Source organism: Rhododendron vialii, chromosome 9a, assembly GCF_030253575.1.
Source record: "Rhododendron vialii isolate Sample 1 chromosome 9a, ASM3025357v1".
NCBI lineage: Eukaryota > Viridiplantae > Streptophyta > Magnoliopsida > Ericales > Ericaceae > Rhododendron > Rhododendron vialii.
In genome coordinates, this window is record NC_080565.1 from 32,381,362 (window position 1) to 32,399,762 (window position 18,401).

At 35.7% G+C, this 18,401-nt stretch overlaps 3 protein-coding genes across 6 annotated transcripts in view; 2 read left to right on the plus strand and 1 right to left on the minus strand.

Moving 5' to 3' along the window:
- LOC131301121 (probable LRR receptor-like serine/threonine-protein kinase At1g56140) overlaps positions 1-18,401 on the minus strand; it is a 477,161-nt gene that overhangs the window by 320,829 nt on the left and 137,931 nt on the right. The window lies entirely within an intron of this gene.
- On the plus strand, positions 9,354-10,084 carry LOC131301149 (uncharacterized). The gene has a single exon (XM_058327325.1). It carries the CDS (start codon positions 9,671-9,673, stop codon positions 10,067-10,069), a length of 399 nt encoding a protein of 132 aa, XP_058183308.1. The 5' UTR covers positions 9,354-9,670; the 3' UTR covers positions 10,070-10,084.
- Positions 10,500-18,401, plus strand: part of LOC131301143 (uncharacterized) — a 60,469-nt gene continuing 52,567 nt past the window's right edge. The window contains exons 1-4 of the mRNA XM_058327320.1: positions 10,500-10,727; positions 10,856-10,958; positions 11,302-11,430; positions 12,046-12,264. Coding sequence (XP_058183303.1) covers positions 10,932-10,958; positions 11,302-11,430; positions 12,046-12,264 — 375 coding nt within the window. The 5' untranslated portion in view covers positions 10,500-10,727; positions 10,856-10,931. The remainder of the gene's footprint in view (positions 10,728-10,855; positions 10,959-11,301; positions 11,431-12,045; positions 12,265-18,401) is intronic.

The following is an 18,401-nucleotide window of genomic DNA, read 5'->3' on the forward strand; positions in this document are numbered from 1 at the left end:
CCTAAGTCCACTAACCTATTAGTAAAGATATAATAACCCCGATTAGTCTAATATACCCTTGCTTTTCAAAAACGTTTTGCCCCATTTCTTTAGCCATTTGAAAAAAATTCTATCCGAGAAATTCAGTCCCCATTATAAAACCCCTCCCCCTTCCCCCACCCCCCCTCCCCCCCCCCCCCCCCCCCCGTTTCCAAAACAAACTAGGCTGAGAGGAAAAAAATGGAGACGGTTTGCTCTTCCGTTCATCGTCTGTTGTCGTCGGCGTTCTTTGTCGTCGTCTTCAGACGATCTCCGTCGTCCACCAACAGTCGATCTCGTTCACCAATAGTCGCCGTTATTGCCCTTCGTTTCGGTCGAACGCCGTCACGCTCGTCGTAGTTGTTCGGCTTTGTTTCTCCGTCGTCGTCAAATTCTCGTCGTAGTTGTTCACCTTTGTTTCACGTCCTCGTCGCCGTCGATCAATCTCCGATTTCGTTCGATTCATCTCCGTCATTCTGCATCCTCGTCGCCGTCGAAACCCTTCGGTTCATCCCCATTGCCGTCAATCTCCTCCGTTTGATTCGATCCATTCTATATGTTTCTTAGAAAACAAAAAGTGAACGCTGGGTATATATGGTTATATATATTTGATAGGTTGGTGTATGGTATGGTTGAATTAAGTTATGAATTCGATTGATAGTATATATGGTTATGTCAATGTCGATTGACAGTATATATCAATGTTGGTTAAACTGTGTGTGAATAGATGGTTCTACGTGGTATGCTTTTCAATATGGTTATATGATGATACAGGTTATATAACCTTATATATTTATTCAAAAAATTCCAAATATATCAAAAGAAAGTCAGAGAGGCCGCTGCGCGGACCAAATCAATAAGTGATTTATGAAAAGCACAATTATAACCTTATATTTTTATTCAGTAATAAAAAAATCAAATAATCGAAATACATGGTCATATATCAAAATCTGTACAACATTACAAAGATATATGTAACTCTTAAAAAGGAGAATATATAACGTTATATATGTACAATAACGTTATATATAGTGTATCAGAAAAAGAGAATCTTCAACTGTTATATAATGTTATATAAGTACAACAACGTTACATACGAAATTATATCAAGATCAGTATATCCGTGATTGGCGTGATCAACATTCCAAATAGAGAGAGACGAGAGAGAGAGAGATACCCGTGATTGGCATGATTTCCAAAACTAGAAGAGATAATGAGAGGATAATGAGCTAAATTGATGGGATTTTGATTTCAAAACTAGAAGGGATAATGGGAGGATAATGGGCTAAATTGATGGGATTTGAATGGAAGGGTAATTAATTCTGTTAGGCAATAATTCTCTTTTTAAATATAGTGGATTTTATGCCTTACCAAATACTATATATTAGTGGACTTAGTGGGTTAGAAACTTGATCAATAGACTTAGTGGGTTAAAAACATGCTATAGTGGACTCTAGGCTAATTTTTTAAACATTCAAACCTTAGAGCTATTGGAGGGTTTACCCAGTCGATATTTCAGGACACCAAAATTAGTTGAGGTGCACATGGAAGAAGCTGGTCCGAAGATCCGGCGGTTGTTATTATTATTATTAGTATTTATTTTTATTTTTTGCAATCATCGGTGATAAAACTGGTCAAAGAGAGAAGAGAGACAAAGAAGGGGCCAATTCTAACTTCTCCCTGTTTCGGTAATGGGTGCACCGTGTAATATTTTTATGGGGGTCAACTAAACGAATAAATAAATAAATTGTAGGCTATGATCAGAGCAAATTCTATTTTTTTACCAAAAAAATACTACTTTTCCCATGGTGTCCGATCCACACTCCGCTCACTTGCCGGCGCCTCTGTAGATCTTGCCTACGGTTTTCCCGGAATATTTGACCATAAAAAAGGATATTAATAAACTAGTATACATTAATGGATTTTGGGACTCTGCCGTCCCTTTGATGGATTGGGAGACTCTGTCGTCCCTTTGAGACGACACCATTTGCCTATCCATAAAACTAAAACGGGACCGTTTCATGGGTTTAGGTTCCCCACCTTTGGTTGCTACCGTTTGACGTAGCAAAACAAATTACTGATTTATTGATTTTGTGTGGGCCTATTTTGGGTATCTCAAAGATGATTCGAACCGCTTATTGTTATTATTAATATATTAAGAATAATGAGCGACTTGAATAATTTTTGTGAGTTCCGAAATGAGCCCTCAAAAAATCAATAGATCATCAATCTGTTTCGCTATGCCAAATGGAACTTAACAACCAAAGAGAAGAGACCCCCTCAAACCCATGTGACGGCGCTGTTTCATGGGTCGAAACACTCTGCCGTCCAAAACCATTTCATTGGGACATCGGAGTCCCCGATATCCCAAATTAATATATATACTAGCGAATGCCCGTGCCTGAAGGCACGGCGCAACACATTTTTAAAGACAACTAAAGCTACGGGTCGAGCAATGAGCAAAGGGATGACATGTTGAAAAAAATGGGTAGGAACAAAGTAAAATACGGTATATTTTTGTTGTTGCAAAATATTAATATGCTAATTACCTATGCCTGCAACACTCCGCAACAAAAAGTTTTATTTGTTAAGCCTCTACCTGTGTGTACATCACTACCAATGATAATCCTAATCACATATACCGAGTTAATTGCATTGATAGGATACACACTGAACTATATTAATCCAAACCACAAAACTCAAAACCAATACCATGTTGCATTCATAGAATCCAATTTTAACATGCATAAAAAATCTAAAAATTTATATAGAGTCAAATCTGATACACTACGTAGGGGAAAAAAAAGGTGTTCAACATAGATCTTATTGTCTTGAAATTTGTCTCTCCATCTGCCTCCCAAGAGTTTTTGTACCAACGCATATCTACTTCATCCAAAAAGCACAATTAGGAACATGAATAACAGCCTAAAAAAATAATTAATGAGCAAGAATTTCTTCTTGTAAAAGTAAAATGATGACTAATAATAGTTACCTTAATTCTATATCTTGTTTATTCGTCTCTCAATACCATCATGGTACGATCATGATCTTTGTAGATGTACTTGTGAATATACTTAACAGATTTTATTCCAGGATAAACTTCCACATTGATATGAGAATTATATTTTCTCGAAAGGTATGCATTGTTTGACACCACATCCCTTTTATCAATTCGTTGACCCCTTACAGTACAGAGGGAGTAAAGTAATAATGGCATTGGTAGGCATACCCCATGCATAAAAATATGATTAACTTCTTGCTCATCTTGAATCACAACAATTACATTTTTTTCTCAAAGACACGTAACCTTTGTACTGAAAAAATAAAACAAAGCAAATATGAATCAAATATATAAAATCAGATTAAGCAATGCAATTGAGTAAATAATTCTTACATTTTCTGCAAGTTACCGTCGAGCTGTATAAGAAAATGAAGAATTCACCGAATGCATAGGAAACAATTAATTTGATTATTACGACCAAGGTATAAAATGAAACGGTTCAACTCACATAGCCATAGACGTTTAGATTGTCCATGATTAGTTAAGTCCCAAGAAGTTATCTGAAATTTGAAAGAGAGTAATAGTCAAAAGTTATCATGGGAATAACAACAGAAAGCATTTTAAAGATATATATAGACTCCCATAATATTAAATGAGTGACAAAAAAAAAAGGAACACAAAACTCCAGTTTGCGATGTGTTTGGTTAACATCATAATATTTTCATCGATGCATATATGGTAATGTTTAAAAGAGTGTAAATAACAACACATGTTCTAATGAAATGAAGTTTAAAAAAATGAGAAAAAAGGTTTACAATTACGCCATTTGTTAATCTTGCAAAAAAATGTTGTATTGACAACTATCAAGGGAAAAAAGAATAAGGTGTTGCCCTTCAAAAAAAAAAGAATAGGGCGTTAATTAATTTTGCACTCTTTCTTTTCCTATGTCAAAAAAAAAAAAAGAAAAAATGAAAGTTTGAAGTAGCAAATGTTTGATCTTACTATTTAAAAAAAACGTTTGAAAACCACCCTAATTTTCGGCATTAATTCCCTGAATCACAGGGATCCATTCTTACCCGGAAATGTTGCTGTAAGCATTATTTTCCAATTTATGTGATAATCAATAGAAGTTTAAATGTCAATATTTGGTAAATATGGTAAAAAATTAAATCCCTGAATCACAGGGAATCAATCTCATGCACCCTTTTAAATGTGGTAAAAAATTAAATCCCTGAATCACAGGGAATCAATCTCAGGGATCCTTTTTTTTTTTTTTTTGATTAGCCGGTTACTAAAATGTGATGATGATAACCCTTGAACAACCAACAGTCTAGATTTATAGAGGGGACATTCTGGTCCGTTGGTTGTCTTTTGGATTCAAACCTAGTCCTCCCTTATCGATTTTGTAAAGAATGATGAAGGAGTCAGCATGCATGTTCCAAACGACAAATAAAATTGGCCATGAACCTAATTAAAACGTTTATAAGTTTAACAACAAAATCATTGTGAGTGCTCTACATGAAAAAGGATAGCAATCCAAAAAAAAATTACAGTACCTCGAATTTAAGCTCAACGCAAGAATTCTCTAAATATATTTCTTGTGATCTTTCCTGTAGTAAAATAATAGAAAGTAAGAAGATGGTAGAATAAACAACAAAAGAAAGTAAGAAGATGGTAGAATAAACAACAAAGTTAGAATTAATGCAAAAGACCCATGCAAGGTTGTCAAAAAAAAAATTTCTCGCACACTCATATTTTTTCTTCCAATTTTCGGCAAAAGAAACCCAATATGAAAATTGAACTTGCATGAGAAATGAAAAAAATCCTTTGATGTTTGAATCCCTTGCAATAAAACTAAAAAAAAATTAGTCAAGAAACTCCTAATTTACGGCAAAAGAAACCCAATATGAGTAAAACTCGTCCATGAATAAAATCAAACTTGCATGAGAACTGAAAAAATCAAACTTATATCACTATCGGTAATGGTCGTTCAGGAAGTTGTTTTTGGCAAAAGAAACCCAATATGATTAAAAATCGTTCAAGAAAAAAATCGAACTTTAGTGAGTACTAAAAAAATCGAACTTACCTCACTATAGGTAATGGTCGTTCAGAAGTTGGGGGACATGGAAAATCTATGCATGTGACAAACAAACCCAAAAAATGTGGACTTCTAAATAAAAGGTTTCAATTGCACACAGTAGGTTGGTCTTCTAAGAAACGGGGACTTCTAAAACGTAGTGATAAGTTTAAATCGTCTAAAATTTAAATCTTATGCGATAAGAAAATCACAGGGAACCAATCACTCACACATTTCTAAATAGAAGGTATATTCCTTTTAGGTTGTGGACTTCTTATATATTTTACCTATTGCCTAAATAGGAGGCAGAAATGACTCCTTATATACAGTTTTGTCTATATCCCAAGTGATATGTACATAATTCTCCTTTTAAAAAGGCTAAATCAATTACCTATGGATTCCTTTTCAATTATCAATCTATGGATTTAAAATAGACTAAATCAATTCCATATATGTACGTATTCTCCTTTTCTGTTTATAATCGATCCCATAAATCATGGGATTTCAAATGTTTGGAGATACATACAAATTGAATTTTAATTAGAAGGGCCAAATGTTTTCTTTTTAATCGGAAGGAGTATTTTAGGTTTCATTTCATTAATTCTTTTCAAATATGTCGCTGGCTATACTACCCGTATATACGAATTCAAAAACTAATTACGTTTAAAAAATATGTACCAATCTAATGGTCCAAAATATACGGATTCAAGGGATGAAATATTTACCCACCAAACCAAAGATTTAATAACTAAAAGAATTCGTTGAAAGATTTAACAAAAATCTAATGTAATTAAGCAATTGTCTTGGCCAATTAGCTTTTGCCACTAATTAAGCAATTACAGTGGTGTTCCAACTAAACAAAAGGAAGGTTTTGGGAAAAGGAAGATAATTTTAAGTCCAAAAATTATCTGCATACGCAAATAATTTTTCTACCAATATGGATCTTATTTGATAGATTTCATTGAGATCTTTTATACGGTGCAAGAAAAATCAAAAAATTATTTTTCATTTTCATTATATTTGAGTTTGAAAATTGAAGAAAAAGAAGTTTTAAAAAAGGAAGGTTATCTGGAACACCCCTTACGTTTACTCCCCAATTCTTTTCCAAAATAGAAAATAGAAGGGGAATGTGTGATTAGAAAATGGTCAAAAAAAGTTATCAATTTACGGACATGTCATTTTGTAGAATGGAGGGTAGAGATTTATGCAAGAGGAAGAGATAAATCTAGAGCGTTGGTTATCTTTTGGATTCAAACACAGCTCTGTTTTATTATATAGATTGTGACAAAAAAATTCATTAGGTACCTGTTCATAAGCTTTACAACTAGTAAACGGATCATGGTATATAGTATAATGACTTTGCCTACTTCCACTCAAACAGGCGACTTCCAATTAAAGCAAATGTTCCAGATTTCTCCTTGGTAAAGGGAACATAAAGTAGCAAAAAGAACAAAGAATAAGAAACTCAGATAGCTATATACTTCATGATAAATTTCAATAAGAAGAAGAATTATTATAAAATCTTGACTTTTTAAATTCTAGTCACGTAGTCCGAATAGGAGCTCGACACTTTAATTTAACTCTAATAGTGGGTTAGGCTTCGCGAAGTATATCGTGGTTCGAATAAATGTGAGAATTCTGATTTAATTTTGTAAATACTATGGGACAACTGGGTTACATTTCATACACGTTACGAATTACACGATATTAGAATCTTTCCTTTATAATCGGACATTGCCACGATAATCCACATATTTTTAATAGTCTATGTTGAATTTCTAAGATTTTTCGAAAACCGAAATCTGAACGCGTTCGGACAGAAGTTGCGATGATCGGACGTGTGATGCCATGTGTCGTGACGATGTGCTAGAGGAATAACAGGTGTCAATCAAAAGGGGAAAAATGATGACCTGTTTCACTTTTGTCCCCACCAATGTATATATATTCCCATTAGGATTAATTAACAATTTAAAAGACAAAATAAAGCTAAAGAATAAAAAGGAAATGGTAAAGAGAGACCACCGCCTCCTGTACCTATACCTTCCATCCGAATTCACCGCTTGACGTACCGCTCGATCTCGCCGGAATTTCCTCTCTCGGTAATTTCTTTCTCATCCTCTAATCTGTATAACAGTAGCAGTTTTTTACTCGTAGTATACATTGTACTATATTTGAGTAAATAAAACTCATATTAACTCGATCACACCCACAAACAAAATACACTCGCACCACTGGAAAACTAAGCAAAACTACTCTTTCCAGTAAAAGTTTCGGGCTCGGGAGTCGCTGCCTTATAGTTCATGCTATGAGCAAATTAGCTCTCAAAAATGAATCTATTTCGAAGGTCCCAGTTGCCGTTGGTTGACGCTTGTTAGAAGCGATGGAGTTTTGATAACGAATTGGATGTTTGCACTTCTGTCCCTTGAAATTTGGTAAGAGAAACAATTAGGTCCTTGAAAATCAATTAGAGAATTATTGTCCAGCGTTTCCAGGATGTTCGCAGATAGACCCCTAACTACTATAAAAAAAGTACGTACCTCAGCCTTTAAACTAATGTAAGAACAGCACCAATTCGTAATACTATTACTCAGATTAATTAAATGAGCTAATTCATGATTGGACCCCGTGAGTTGAAAGCACTATATCATTTTTTAATTAGGTGTTAAGTTAATTAATTTTTGGAGTATGATTCATAATTAATACCAATATAATTTTGTGTTTAGGTGCTAGAACTGGGCGCATGCTAAGCTAAACGCTACTTTTTTTTGGTAAGTTGGGCATACCTTTTTTTACATGTATTTTCTGAAAATTTGGAATGAGATGCCATTAGTTGATTTTGCTGAAAAATATGGAATTTGAATTTCCTACTTGGTTTAATTGATGTTAATGCATGCGATAGCTGGTTTATAAATCTTTTGAGTTTCAGTTAAATTAGACCATGGCAATATGTTTTGGAAACTTGAATTTTACTGGTTGCTAGTACATGCTTGTGATAATATGATTCATTCGAACGGTGTCCCGAGCGCTAGGGGACGGGTAAAGATACTAGTGGCGTGAAGTAATAAGGTAGAAGATGTAGCCAGGCATCACCGGGTAATGATATCTTACCACTCTTCAATGGGGTCGCTCCCCAACCGATTGGCAAAAATACCGTTGAATGATATTATCGCTCAAAAGTGCAAAAGTTGAAAGAGAAATGAAATGAAAATGGTCCATTTCTTGGACCGAAGAAATGAGCTTTCGGACAAAAATACATATACTGGATGGTCAATGAAATATTTGAATTGTTGATTTGAACTGTTTTATAATGCAGGGTATTTCCATGGTCAAACTTATAACTTTGGTATACGTTTCTCACCCGAGCTTCGGCTTATGAAAACCTTTTCCAATTTTTCAGGTTAAAGTAGATAGCAAGTTATGGGCTGAATGAGGTGCTAGAATAACCGTGGAGAATCGTTTATTGTCTAATGGTTTGTAATTATTATACTTGTACACTTAGAAGCTCTGGAATTATTTTATTTATTCTACGTTTCCGCATACTTGAATTCTATTGTTTAAAATGACGATGATGCGAGAAATCCCTAAACTAGAATATGAGGAGGCCTTCGGCGGCTTAACACACGCTTAGCCGGTCACGACTTCTATGGTCGGTTTTGGGTCGTGACAATTATGGCCTCTGTTAACATTTTGTCCCAGAGAAAAGCAGTTTAGAAAATATATTTTTCTGTTGATTGAATTGATTGGGAATGAATTACTTTCCACATTTAAATGTCTTATATAAAGTAAAACAAAGGCCTTATTGGTGTTCTTTGGCCCAGCCCAATGTGTTTTCTCAAATTTATTTTTGAGATCCAGTCAGACTTCAGCTGAAGTCCATTAGAGTCAACATCTGTAATAAGAGTCCTCAAAGAGTGTATCTAAAGTCACCTAAAAAATGGGAATTACTTCTAAGACAAAATCTCATTAGGTACTTGTGCTTAGGTTTACCCACTTCCACTCAAACAGGTGGCTTCCCATTTAAGTTAAACATTCCAGATTTCTGTTTGGTTTTCAAGAATCAAAGGAAACGTGAAGTAGCAAAAAGAAACAAATAATTTGAAACTCTGCATTTAAAGGTTTTAAAGAACGGGTCTTTGATCTCATAGCTGGCAATTAGAAAGACTGTTATTCATATACAAACGGGCAAAGTATTACATGTCGTGGCGTGTTAGACAATTCTAAGTACAATCGAAATACTGTTTACCGCGACTGAAAATGTGTCACAGACTTAAATATAGATAATAGGGTGCATTTGAATCCTATTGACATTGGGATTACCTCTAATAAAGACTTAGTTATTCCCTTTTGTATCGAACTTCTTCTAGATGTTGGAACATCACGGACTCTTAACTGCTATCTGCATGGTAAAAACCTTTGACTGGGAGAAGAGAGTTGGTTTTGATGATAATTCAACCACAACTTTTTTCTGGGTTTAATCTTATATGATGAATTTATGGACGGGAGATTGATTATTTCGAGTCAGACTATAGAAGAAAAAAAAAACTCAACCGCCTCGCATATGTAAAAATGCAGATATGGTTACAAAGGGCGACTGCAATCTTAAAGCAAAAGAAATAGAGAGGGTGATGCATTCTCAGTTAACTTTCTACAGTAAAATTGATGCGAGAGTGTCTTTCTTGTACTCGGCTTGGAGTGCTTCGGTCAATGAATCAATGAAAGGCGAAGGTGAACTGCTGCAAGGTGCTGGAGTGACGAGATCTAATGTGCCAAAAGCCCCTCACTTGGAGAATTGCAAGTTGAGTTCACAAGTCAACAAGAATCTTGATAAGCGTATCGAGAATGAGAGCTTCCCTCCGTGGACTCTGTGGAAGGGATTCTTGCATACTTACCCATTGTTGACAGCTGGTGAGCGGCTGAAGTCTGAAGGTGCATATCCTCCGTGCGTATGTATCTTCCCATATATGAAACTTTAGCTGCATGGGTTATGAACATGTATTTGATCATTTCTATGTAATCATATACAAATATGCATAAGAGGGTCAATCATTTAATTATTTGCAGGTGTTTTAGGGAGTATGTCTTTTGTAGCATTTCAGTTGAATCTATCTATCATCTTCTTTTCATTTCTATATACATTTCAAAACAAAATAGAAGGATTGTTTGTGTTGACATATTTATTTTGCAAGTTCAGAAAATTTCCTCATGTCTGGAGGTGATTGTCCTGCTGGTATTTCATGACTTCCAAATTAGTGATTTAGCTTTCATTATGCAAAATGAAGGAAAAGCAAACTAAAGGGAATGAGATGATTTGGTTTTTCCTTTTCTGGCATTAGGCTTCAACTTGTCTATGCAATAGCAATGAGGTGATTCTCTGATATGGTCTGGACGGACTCCTAGGCAAGCTCCTGAATATATTCACTATTTTCTTCATAATTTTAGACACAGAGTACGTGTTGTTGTGCAACGAACCAAACACGGGCGTGAGCATGGAAAATAGCATGAAGACTAATATCAATCATGAGAAGGAAGCATGACTTGCCGATATATGGGGTTCCACAAGATTCCCCACATCCAAGCTCATACCTATTGTTACTGTATTCTCAAATGAAGAAAAGACCAATATCGGCCTAGGTTTGCCAAATTAGATGTGCTTTTTGTTGATATACTGTGATGAGGTGTCCAGTACTATTCAGGCTTCAAAAAGCAACGCGAAACCATTGTCGGTGCTTTATCTCACTCTGTCTAATGTATTGCAACAGCGCTTGGGGTAATCCTTGGAGATATTTACAGCCAACAACAGATATAAATGGAACTCTAATTGCCTCTCATCGCAAAATGGATAGAAGGTGGTGGCGAGCCCAGGTATAGGGAATATTTCATTTTGAATAAAGACATTGGCTTAGTTTTCGAGGACAAAGTATGCAAAAGTACTATTATGAAATTAAAAATTTTCTGCTTTCTACCTTCTCGTTTGCCAGCTAAATAACAAGGTTAATGATTGTCCTGAAACGATCAAACATAAAAGTACGGCTATTTGAGTTTCAATCGTGAATATACTCACCAATGTAGTCTACGTAACGAGAAGTCGAAAACATATTTGGAATTACTTTATGCAAGTGTGTAAATTAAGATGAAAGTATATTTTCCTGCTTAGAAGTGTTATTTGGTGGCTGACACAATTAAGTTATCGGTTGAATATTTTCAGGCAGTCCGCTACCTAATGAGATTTCAGACTGAGTATACGTGCAACTTGCTAAATGCTGAACGTCATGCGGCCTTTGGACGGGAAGCTGCAAAATTGGTTCTTGCAACACCCGCTAAAGAATGGCCAGAGGTTTGTCTATCTAGATTCCTTTGTCATTTGTCAAGCAAACCCATATAATACGAAGCTCTCTCCTAATGGATTAAGAAGATTCTTTTGCTTTATCCGTTCTTCTGGTACTTTAATTGATCAACTTATCTGAACGGACATGTCTTAATGTAGTAGCTTGCGAGAGATATCAAGGGGTATTGGACTTTTTAGGGCATCCTCCTCCTTTCCTTTCAGTATCAGTGTCTTTGGAATCCGGTACTGAAATGGATAGCTTGCAAAAACAAGGCTATATAGCTATAGAGCAACTAAGTAACTAAAAGACTCGCGTATTACCAATTCCACAAGAGAAGGCTTTCTGTTGAAGCTTATTTGTAATCCTTGTCCTTAGAACCTTTCTTTCAAGTTCAAAGGCCATGTCTTTTTTTGTCACTTAAACCTGTTTCTCAAAGTCAAGCTTCAAATTGAAGTTTCTGGATAAGTTTGGAGTTCAGATATTAATTTCAAACGAGAGCAAACGGTGTAACTTATGGAAAGTGTTTCTGAAACGATCCGTACTTTTGATATCGTTGAAAGAAGATCTATGTCAGTTATTTTTGTAAACTAATGAGTAAAGCCTTTTGAGAAAATCCTTTTCAGGAAGTTAGAGAAGAACCGCAATTTGAAATGGAGCAATTTGTATGGTCCAATCACAAACCGTGGATGCCTAGGCCATTGCTAAGCATACATGTGATGAGGATGGGCGATAAGGCATGTGAAATGAAGATATTTGAATTTGAAGAATACATGAAACGTGCTGAACGCATAAGAAAGCACTTCCCACACCTTGTCAGCATCTTGCTATCCACGGAGATGCAGGTTACTTACAGTTTTCTTGTGCTTTATATCCTTTTATCTTCTAGACAGAAAGACCCTAGCTGAAGTAGTAGATCTGGTTCTCATTCTTACATAAAAAACAAAATATCACGATTTATTTCCTTTGCAAATAGTTACCAAATACAATATAAATATGCTATAGCAAGGGTACAATCCAACCCGAATCCAATTAAGGTGTGTGCCCTTATTCAACAACACAAGTGTCTATTCAAATTCAATCAACCTGTGAATTAATAAGAATCTTGAGAAAGTCTTTCATTGGTCTATCGATATAGCAGTCCCATCCATCTCTTTACATTCCAAACCGGGACAATATTTATGATTCTTATGGTTGCCCATTTCCATCAATTACTAATACAAAGAAACCTAGCAAAACCCTTGCCTGCTGAGCCTTTTTTTCTTTCATTTATTTGTTATTTAAGGAATTGTCTACTTCTAAACTATATTGCTCTTTTTCTTTGATTTGAAATACGCTGCCACTAATATATAGAGAGGATATCAGAGTTGCATTCAAGTTACCTTTTTAAGTTTTTTTATGACGAGGAACTCTAGTCAGGGTTTCTTTTGACCCAGACCCCCTACTGGATAAACTCCAGATATATGCAAACAGACTAAAAGCCACAGTGTCACAGACTATGTTGCATGGAAACAGAAACGGCTGGGGACATAGAGATAGATAGGCAACATGACTATTCTAAAGAAATGCGGACACAGACAAGACACGACAGGTGATACCTCAATATTTTTTTAAACGGTTCTTTCAGTTATGCAAACCTACATTGTAACCACTACATATTTAGGTTTGGACTCCTATTGAATCGGAATCCATTATTGAGTGATGGTGTATGCTTATGCACATATACTTGCGCTTTTTATTACATTTTTGTTGGCTAAATACTATTGAAATTACAAATATTTTGCTGTCAAAAAGCTTTTAAAATCTGTACATATCACCATGCTGTGTCCCCATGTGGGTCCTCGGAGTGTCCCACCGTTAACAAATATTAAAAATGTATTGGACAAACCGTTATGTGTCCTTGGAGTGTCTGACACAGTTACAGTGATCTCTAGGAGTGTAGGTGCTTCATAGGCCGCAAACATTGGATAAGTCCGGTCATTCTCGGCAGAAGTTGAACACAAACCCATTGAGTTCCATTGGAGTTGTTTGATCATAGTGTTTACTCTTTTTGATAACTTTTGTTTTGCTGTTGTGATCAAATTCTCATAGGACTACTTTTCTTCAGGAAGTAATTGATAGATTGAGATCATACCCCCACTGGAATTTCTACTTACAAATGTGACACGCCAGGTGGGAAACATGTCAATGGCTACTTACGAAGCCAGCCTGGGGAGGGTAACCAGCACGAATTACCCTCTCGTTAATTTCTTGATGGCTGCGGAATCAGATTTCTTCGTCGGAGCCTTGGGTTCTAGTTGGTGCTTTCTTATAGACGAAATGAGGAACACGGGAGGAAAAGTTATGGTTGGCTATTTAAGTGTCAACAAGGATTGGTTTTGGTAGCTAGATAGTAAAATGGCAAATACATAAAGATGGAGGCTGGCAATTCCACGGGTATGTATGTTTTTGTTTGTTTGTCAGATGTATATATTTTTTTTTGATCTGCAATGTCAGATGTATATGGGTATCCCTTTTTGTTTTTGTATAGGTTTATGTATTTAGCAAACTAATGCACATGAAATCAACTGTCAATATTGTTGATAGTGCTGTACTTCTATAATAAAATGGGAAAATTAAATGCAGTTTCCTAGGGTCTGTTTGCCCTTGCCTTGGTAATCATCTAGAATCAAGACAAAATTGAATGTGCAAATGAAAGTAGAAAACCAAAGTTAAAACCAAATAAAGCAAAAGTCATTCCTTCCCCCTTCCATACTGTGGCCCAAAAATGACTAGAGAAACAAATGTTGCTATTACGATTTCTGCAGATTGATTCTGCAATGTTATGTCAGAGCTAGTCAATTCATGAGCCATTCAGGCTGCTGAAATCATAGTTTGGCAAATTTGTGGGCAAATTTTAAGTCCATCCGCCGTCATCTTTTGCTGCCAAAAAATGAAAAACTCATCTTTGGTACCAACTTTGGCTTTGTCGAAGTTGTGTTTTTGTTTTTGTTGGGTTGGCTGTGTGGTTGTGGGTGTATGTGCAAAGCTGTGCATGTGTGTGATGGGTATGTGGGCTAGCAGCTTTGTTGTGTGCGTGTATGGGGTGCTAGCAATGTCTAATGCTGGTGTTGAAGAAGCTGCTATTTAGAGGGGAGACAAGTGCTATGTAGGTAGTTTGGGTGGTGATTTTCTGCAAACCTAGACTGTTGCTATTGATATAGCTGAGTGCCATTTCCTGGTTTTTCTGCTTCTGCCATTCAAATGCAATGGTTTTTAATAGTTTTTGTTAAAAATGATTCTGGTTCTTGTGTACCGGTCATGATCAAGATCCGCTGTTAATGCTGTTTGGACCTTAAGTTTGATTTCGGTTCTGAGGCTGCTGGATCTAGGGTCTTGCTGGTGTTTTGGTGTTAGGTTGTGCCAAATCAAATCTGCCCCATTTCTTTTCCATTGCAGAAAAGAGATCCCTTCCCCTCGCTTTTAAAAATACACGCTATCAGGTTGCCTTCCCGAGTGGGTCTCGCTGCCTCGTGATGTGCCTTGAAATGGCCCTTGCCAGTGGCCAATCTGCTCCCGGGATATCGCTCTGGTGCAAATAAAGAAAAAAAAAGAAAGAAACACATTGGCTTTGTCAAACTTCCGATATCCAAGCAAACTAAATTGCATCAAAACAATGATCGAGGCAATTCAATTCAAAGGTATGAATTTGCAATTGAGCAAAAATGGCACCAAACGGCTGCCGCACCATTACTATTTTTGGACCTTTTGATATTATGAGTACTACAGTAACAATAGTCATTCTGGCAAATAAATTTCACACGAACAGGTGTACTTGCTTTTGCTCTTAGAATCTACCATTCTCCGCGTTATATTCTTCTATCTTCCAGGGCCTACATCGCGTATAAGAGACGCAAAACGAATGCGGACTACTATTTTTGGACCTTTTGATATTATGAGTACTACAGTAACAATAGTCATTCTGGCAAATAAATTTCACACGAACAGGTGTACTTGCTTTTGCTCTTAGAATCTACCATTCTCCGTGTTATATTCTTCTATCTTCCAGGGCCTACATCGCATATAAGAGACGCAAAACGAATGCGGACTAGGGGAAATTTTTTTTTTTTTGTGAACAAAATTAACGTGAACTCGTGATTTATTTCTTCTTATTTCTAAAGGGCTTTCCAAGCTGTTTTAGGCTTCTAGCTGAAATTTTCCCATCTCCGGAGGGGGTCTAAATTGCTTTATCAGTTGTGATTGTCAAAGGCTGAAGAGAATCGGGAGTACTTCCTATGTGATACTTACTATTAGGGAAAATTTCAAAAAAGCCCCTGAACTTTCTGACAACTTGCAAAAAAACATCTGAACTTTCACTATTAACAAAAAAACACCTAAACTTTGCATTCCGTTAGCAATTAAACCCCTGCCGTCCAATTCCGTCAATTTTTAACGGATGGAGCTAACGGAAGGCGTTAACTTTTTATTTTTTTTTACTTTTTACATTCAAAAATTACTTTTAACTCTTTCTTTTTTTTATTGGTAAATAAATATGCCATAATGTTCTTATTTTTTTCTTACTATTTATCAAAAATTACTTTAACTCTATTTTTTACTATTTACAAAAATATCTTTAACCACCATCTTTTTTGTTACTTTCAATTTGTACCTTTCCCCTTCTCTCTCTCTCTCTCTCTCCCTCTTTTTTTTTTTAGAACTTTAACCCCACTCCACCAATCAACTACCAAAGCTCTAGCTCTAATTTTAGAAATTCGAAATTACTCTTTTTTTTAGAATTCTTGTTTTTTATATTTTTTACTTCCAAAATTACTTTTAACTCTTTATTTTTAGTAGTAAATAAATATGAAATAAAGTTTTTTTCTTACTATTTATCAAAAATTACTTTAACTCTAATCTTTACTATTTATAATAATAACTTTAACCCATTTTTACTATTTATTGCATATTTATTTATGACTAAAAAAAAGAATGAGTTAAAAATAATTTTTGGAAGTAAAAGTACTAAAAAAAAAGAAAAGGTTACAAAGAGGAGGTTAAAAGAACTTTTGAATTTCTGAAATTGTGGCTAAGGCTTTGGCGGTTGGTTGTGGGGTTAATTGGTGGTGTGGAGTTGATTCTAATAAGCAAAAAAAGGGGGGGGGGGGGGGGAGGTAAAATTTGAAAATAAAAAATATGGTTAAAGTAATTTTTGATAAATAGTAAGAAAAAAAAAGAACTTTATTGTATATTTATTTACCAATAAAAAAAAGAAAGAGTTAAAAGTAATTTTGAATTAAAAAGTAAAAAAAAATAAAAAGTTAACGCCTTCCGTTAGCTCCATCCATTAAAAATGACGGAATTGGACGGCAGGGGTTTAATTGCTAACGGAATGCAAAGTTTAGGTGTTTTTTTGTTAATAGTGAAAGTTCAGGTGTTTTTTTGCAAGTTGTCAGAAAGTTCAGGGGCTTTTTTGAAATTTTCCCCTTACTATTATATATTGGAAAGAAAAAAAGCTTTTTTTCTTCTCTATATACCTTGATAAATAAAAGCTGTATTTTTTTTTTGTTTGCATAGACGAAATCTTGTTTGGTGCTAATAGAAGAAAAAGATACCCACCCATGGGTTGCCTCAATGGTGAGGGCTAATCTGTGCCTGCAAGGCTGCAACATGGTAGAGTTTGATTCCCCCCGGAAGCAAACCATGATTTTAGCGGGGGGCCATGGCGGTGGATTGCTCTGCTAGTCTCTCCCAAGGTATGCGTAAATTGGTCCGGACACCTCGGTTACCCAAAAAAAAAATCTATATATAAGCGCCTTGGCTTAGGACTCCACCAATTCCCACTCCCGAAGCATCACAATCAAGTTAAAAAGTCTCTCTCTCTCTCTCTCACCACGACCACAACCACCGTGTCCACCCCCTTGTAAAAGATTAATTCGGAAACAAGGCTATAAAATAAAACATTAAGGCAAAAGAAGAACAAGGAGGAAATTCAAGGAGGATGCCTTTCAATTAGAGGTGCCAAATGGGCGAATTTAGGTGGGTTAAAACGGGTCATGGATTGAATATGGACGGGTTGAATACGGGTCAAAAGTAGACAGGTTAAAATGGGTTGGGTCAAATATGGGTCAAATCATACCCAAACCCGACCGACCCGACCCGACCACTTCCTTTTATATGGCATTTGGCTGGCGTCCCCATATTATTTCATGTGTCGAGTCGGGAAAAAAGTTGGTTTTGATTTTCAAAATAGTTTAGGGTGGTTTGGATTAAATAGTAAGGAGTGACTTTTTTTCTCTATTAAAAAAAATCTCATTTGTGAGTTTAATTTTGCGTAAAACTTTTGTGACTTATTGATTCGTCTCGGCGAGAGGAATTGAAAAAGTAAAATTTTTTGTTTGAAACTTATATTTTTTTTAAAAAAAAGGACAAAAACAAATAAAAAAAGGCAGCTTTTTACTTTTTTTTAAGAAAACTATGAGTTTTGATGAAAAAAATTATACTTTTTCGATTATAAGTCCTAAAAGTTTGAGGCAAATCTAACAAATGCAAAAAAAAAAATAATAATAAAAACAAAAATAAGTCACTCCAAAAGTGTGTTGGACGGTCCAGAGTAAAACCCTCTCTCCCTTCTCATCGTGTAGAATTTGGACTTTGGGTGCTGTGCACCTCCGAGCCGTCAGATCGTGCATCCGACTGCTTGGATCTCATATCGGCAACTAACGATTGAGAGTTGTTCATTACCGATATGAGATTCGAGCCATCAGATGCATGATCCGACGATTCGAAGGTGCGCAGCACAGCACCATGCCCCAATTCGTAGAATTTTAATCTCTCCAACAAACACAGTCCAAGATGAGAGAGAGAGAGAGAGAGAGAGAGAGAGAGAGAGTAGTGATTAAAAATAATGAGAGTTTAGTTGTGGAAATTAGTTGAGTTGAGTGGGAGCAAATTAAAAATAACGGCGAGTGGATCTTTTAGTTCCAACCCATCTAAACCCATAAAA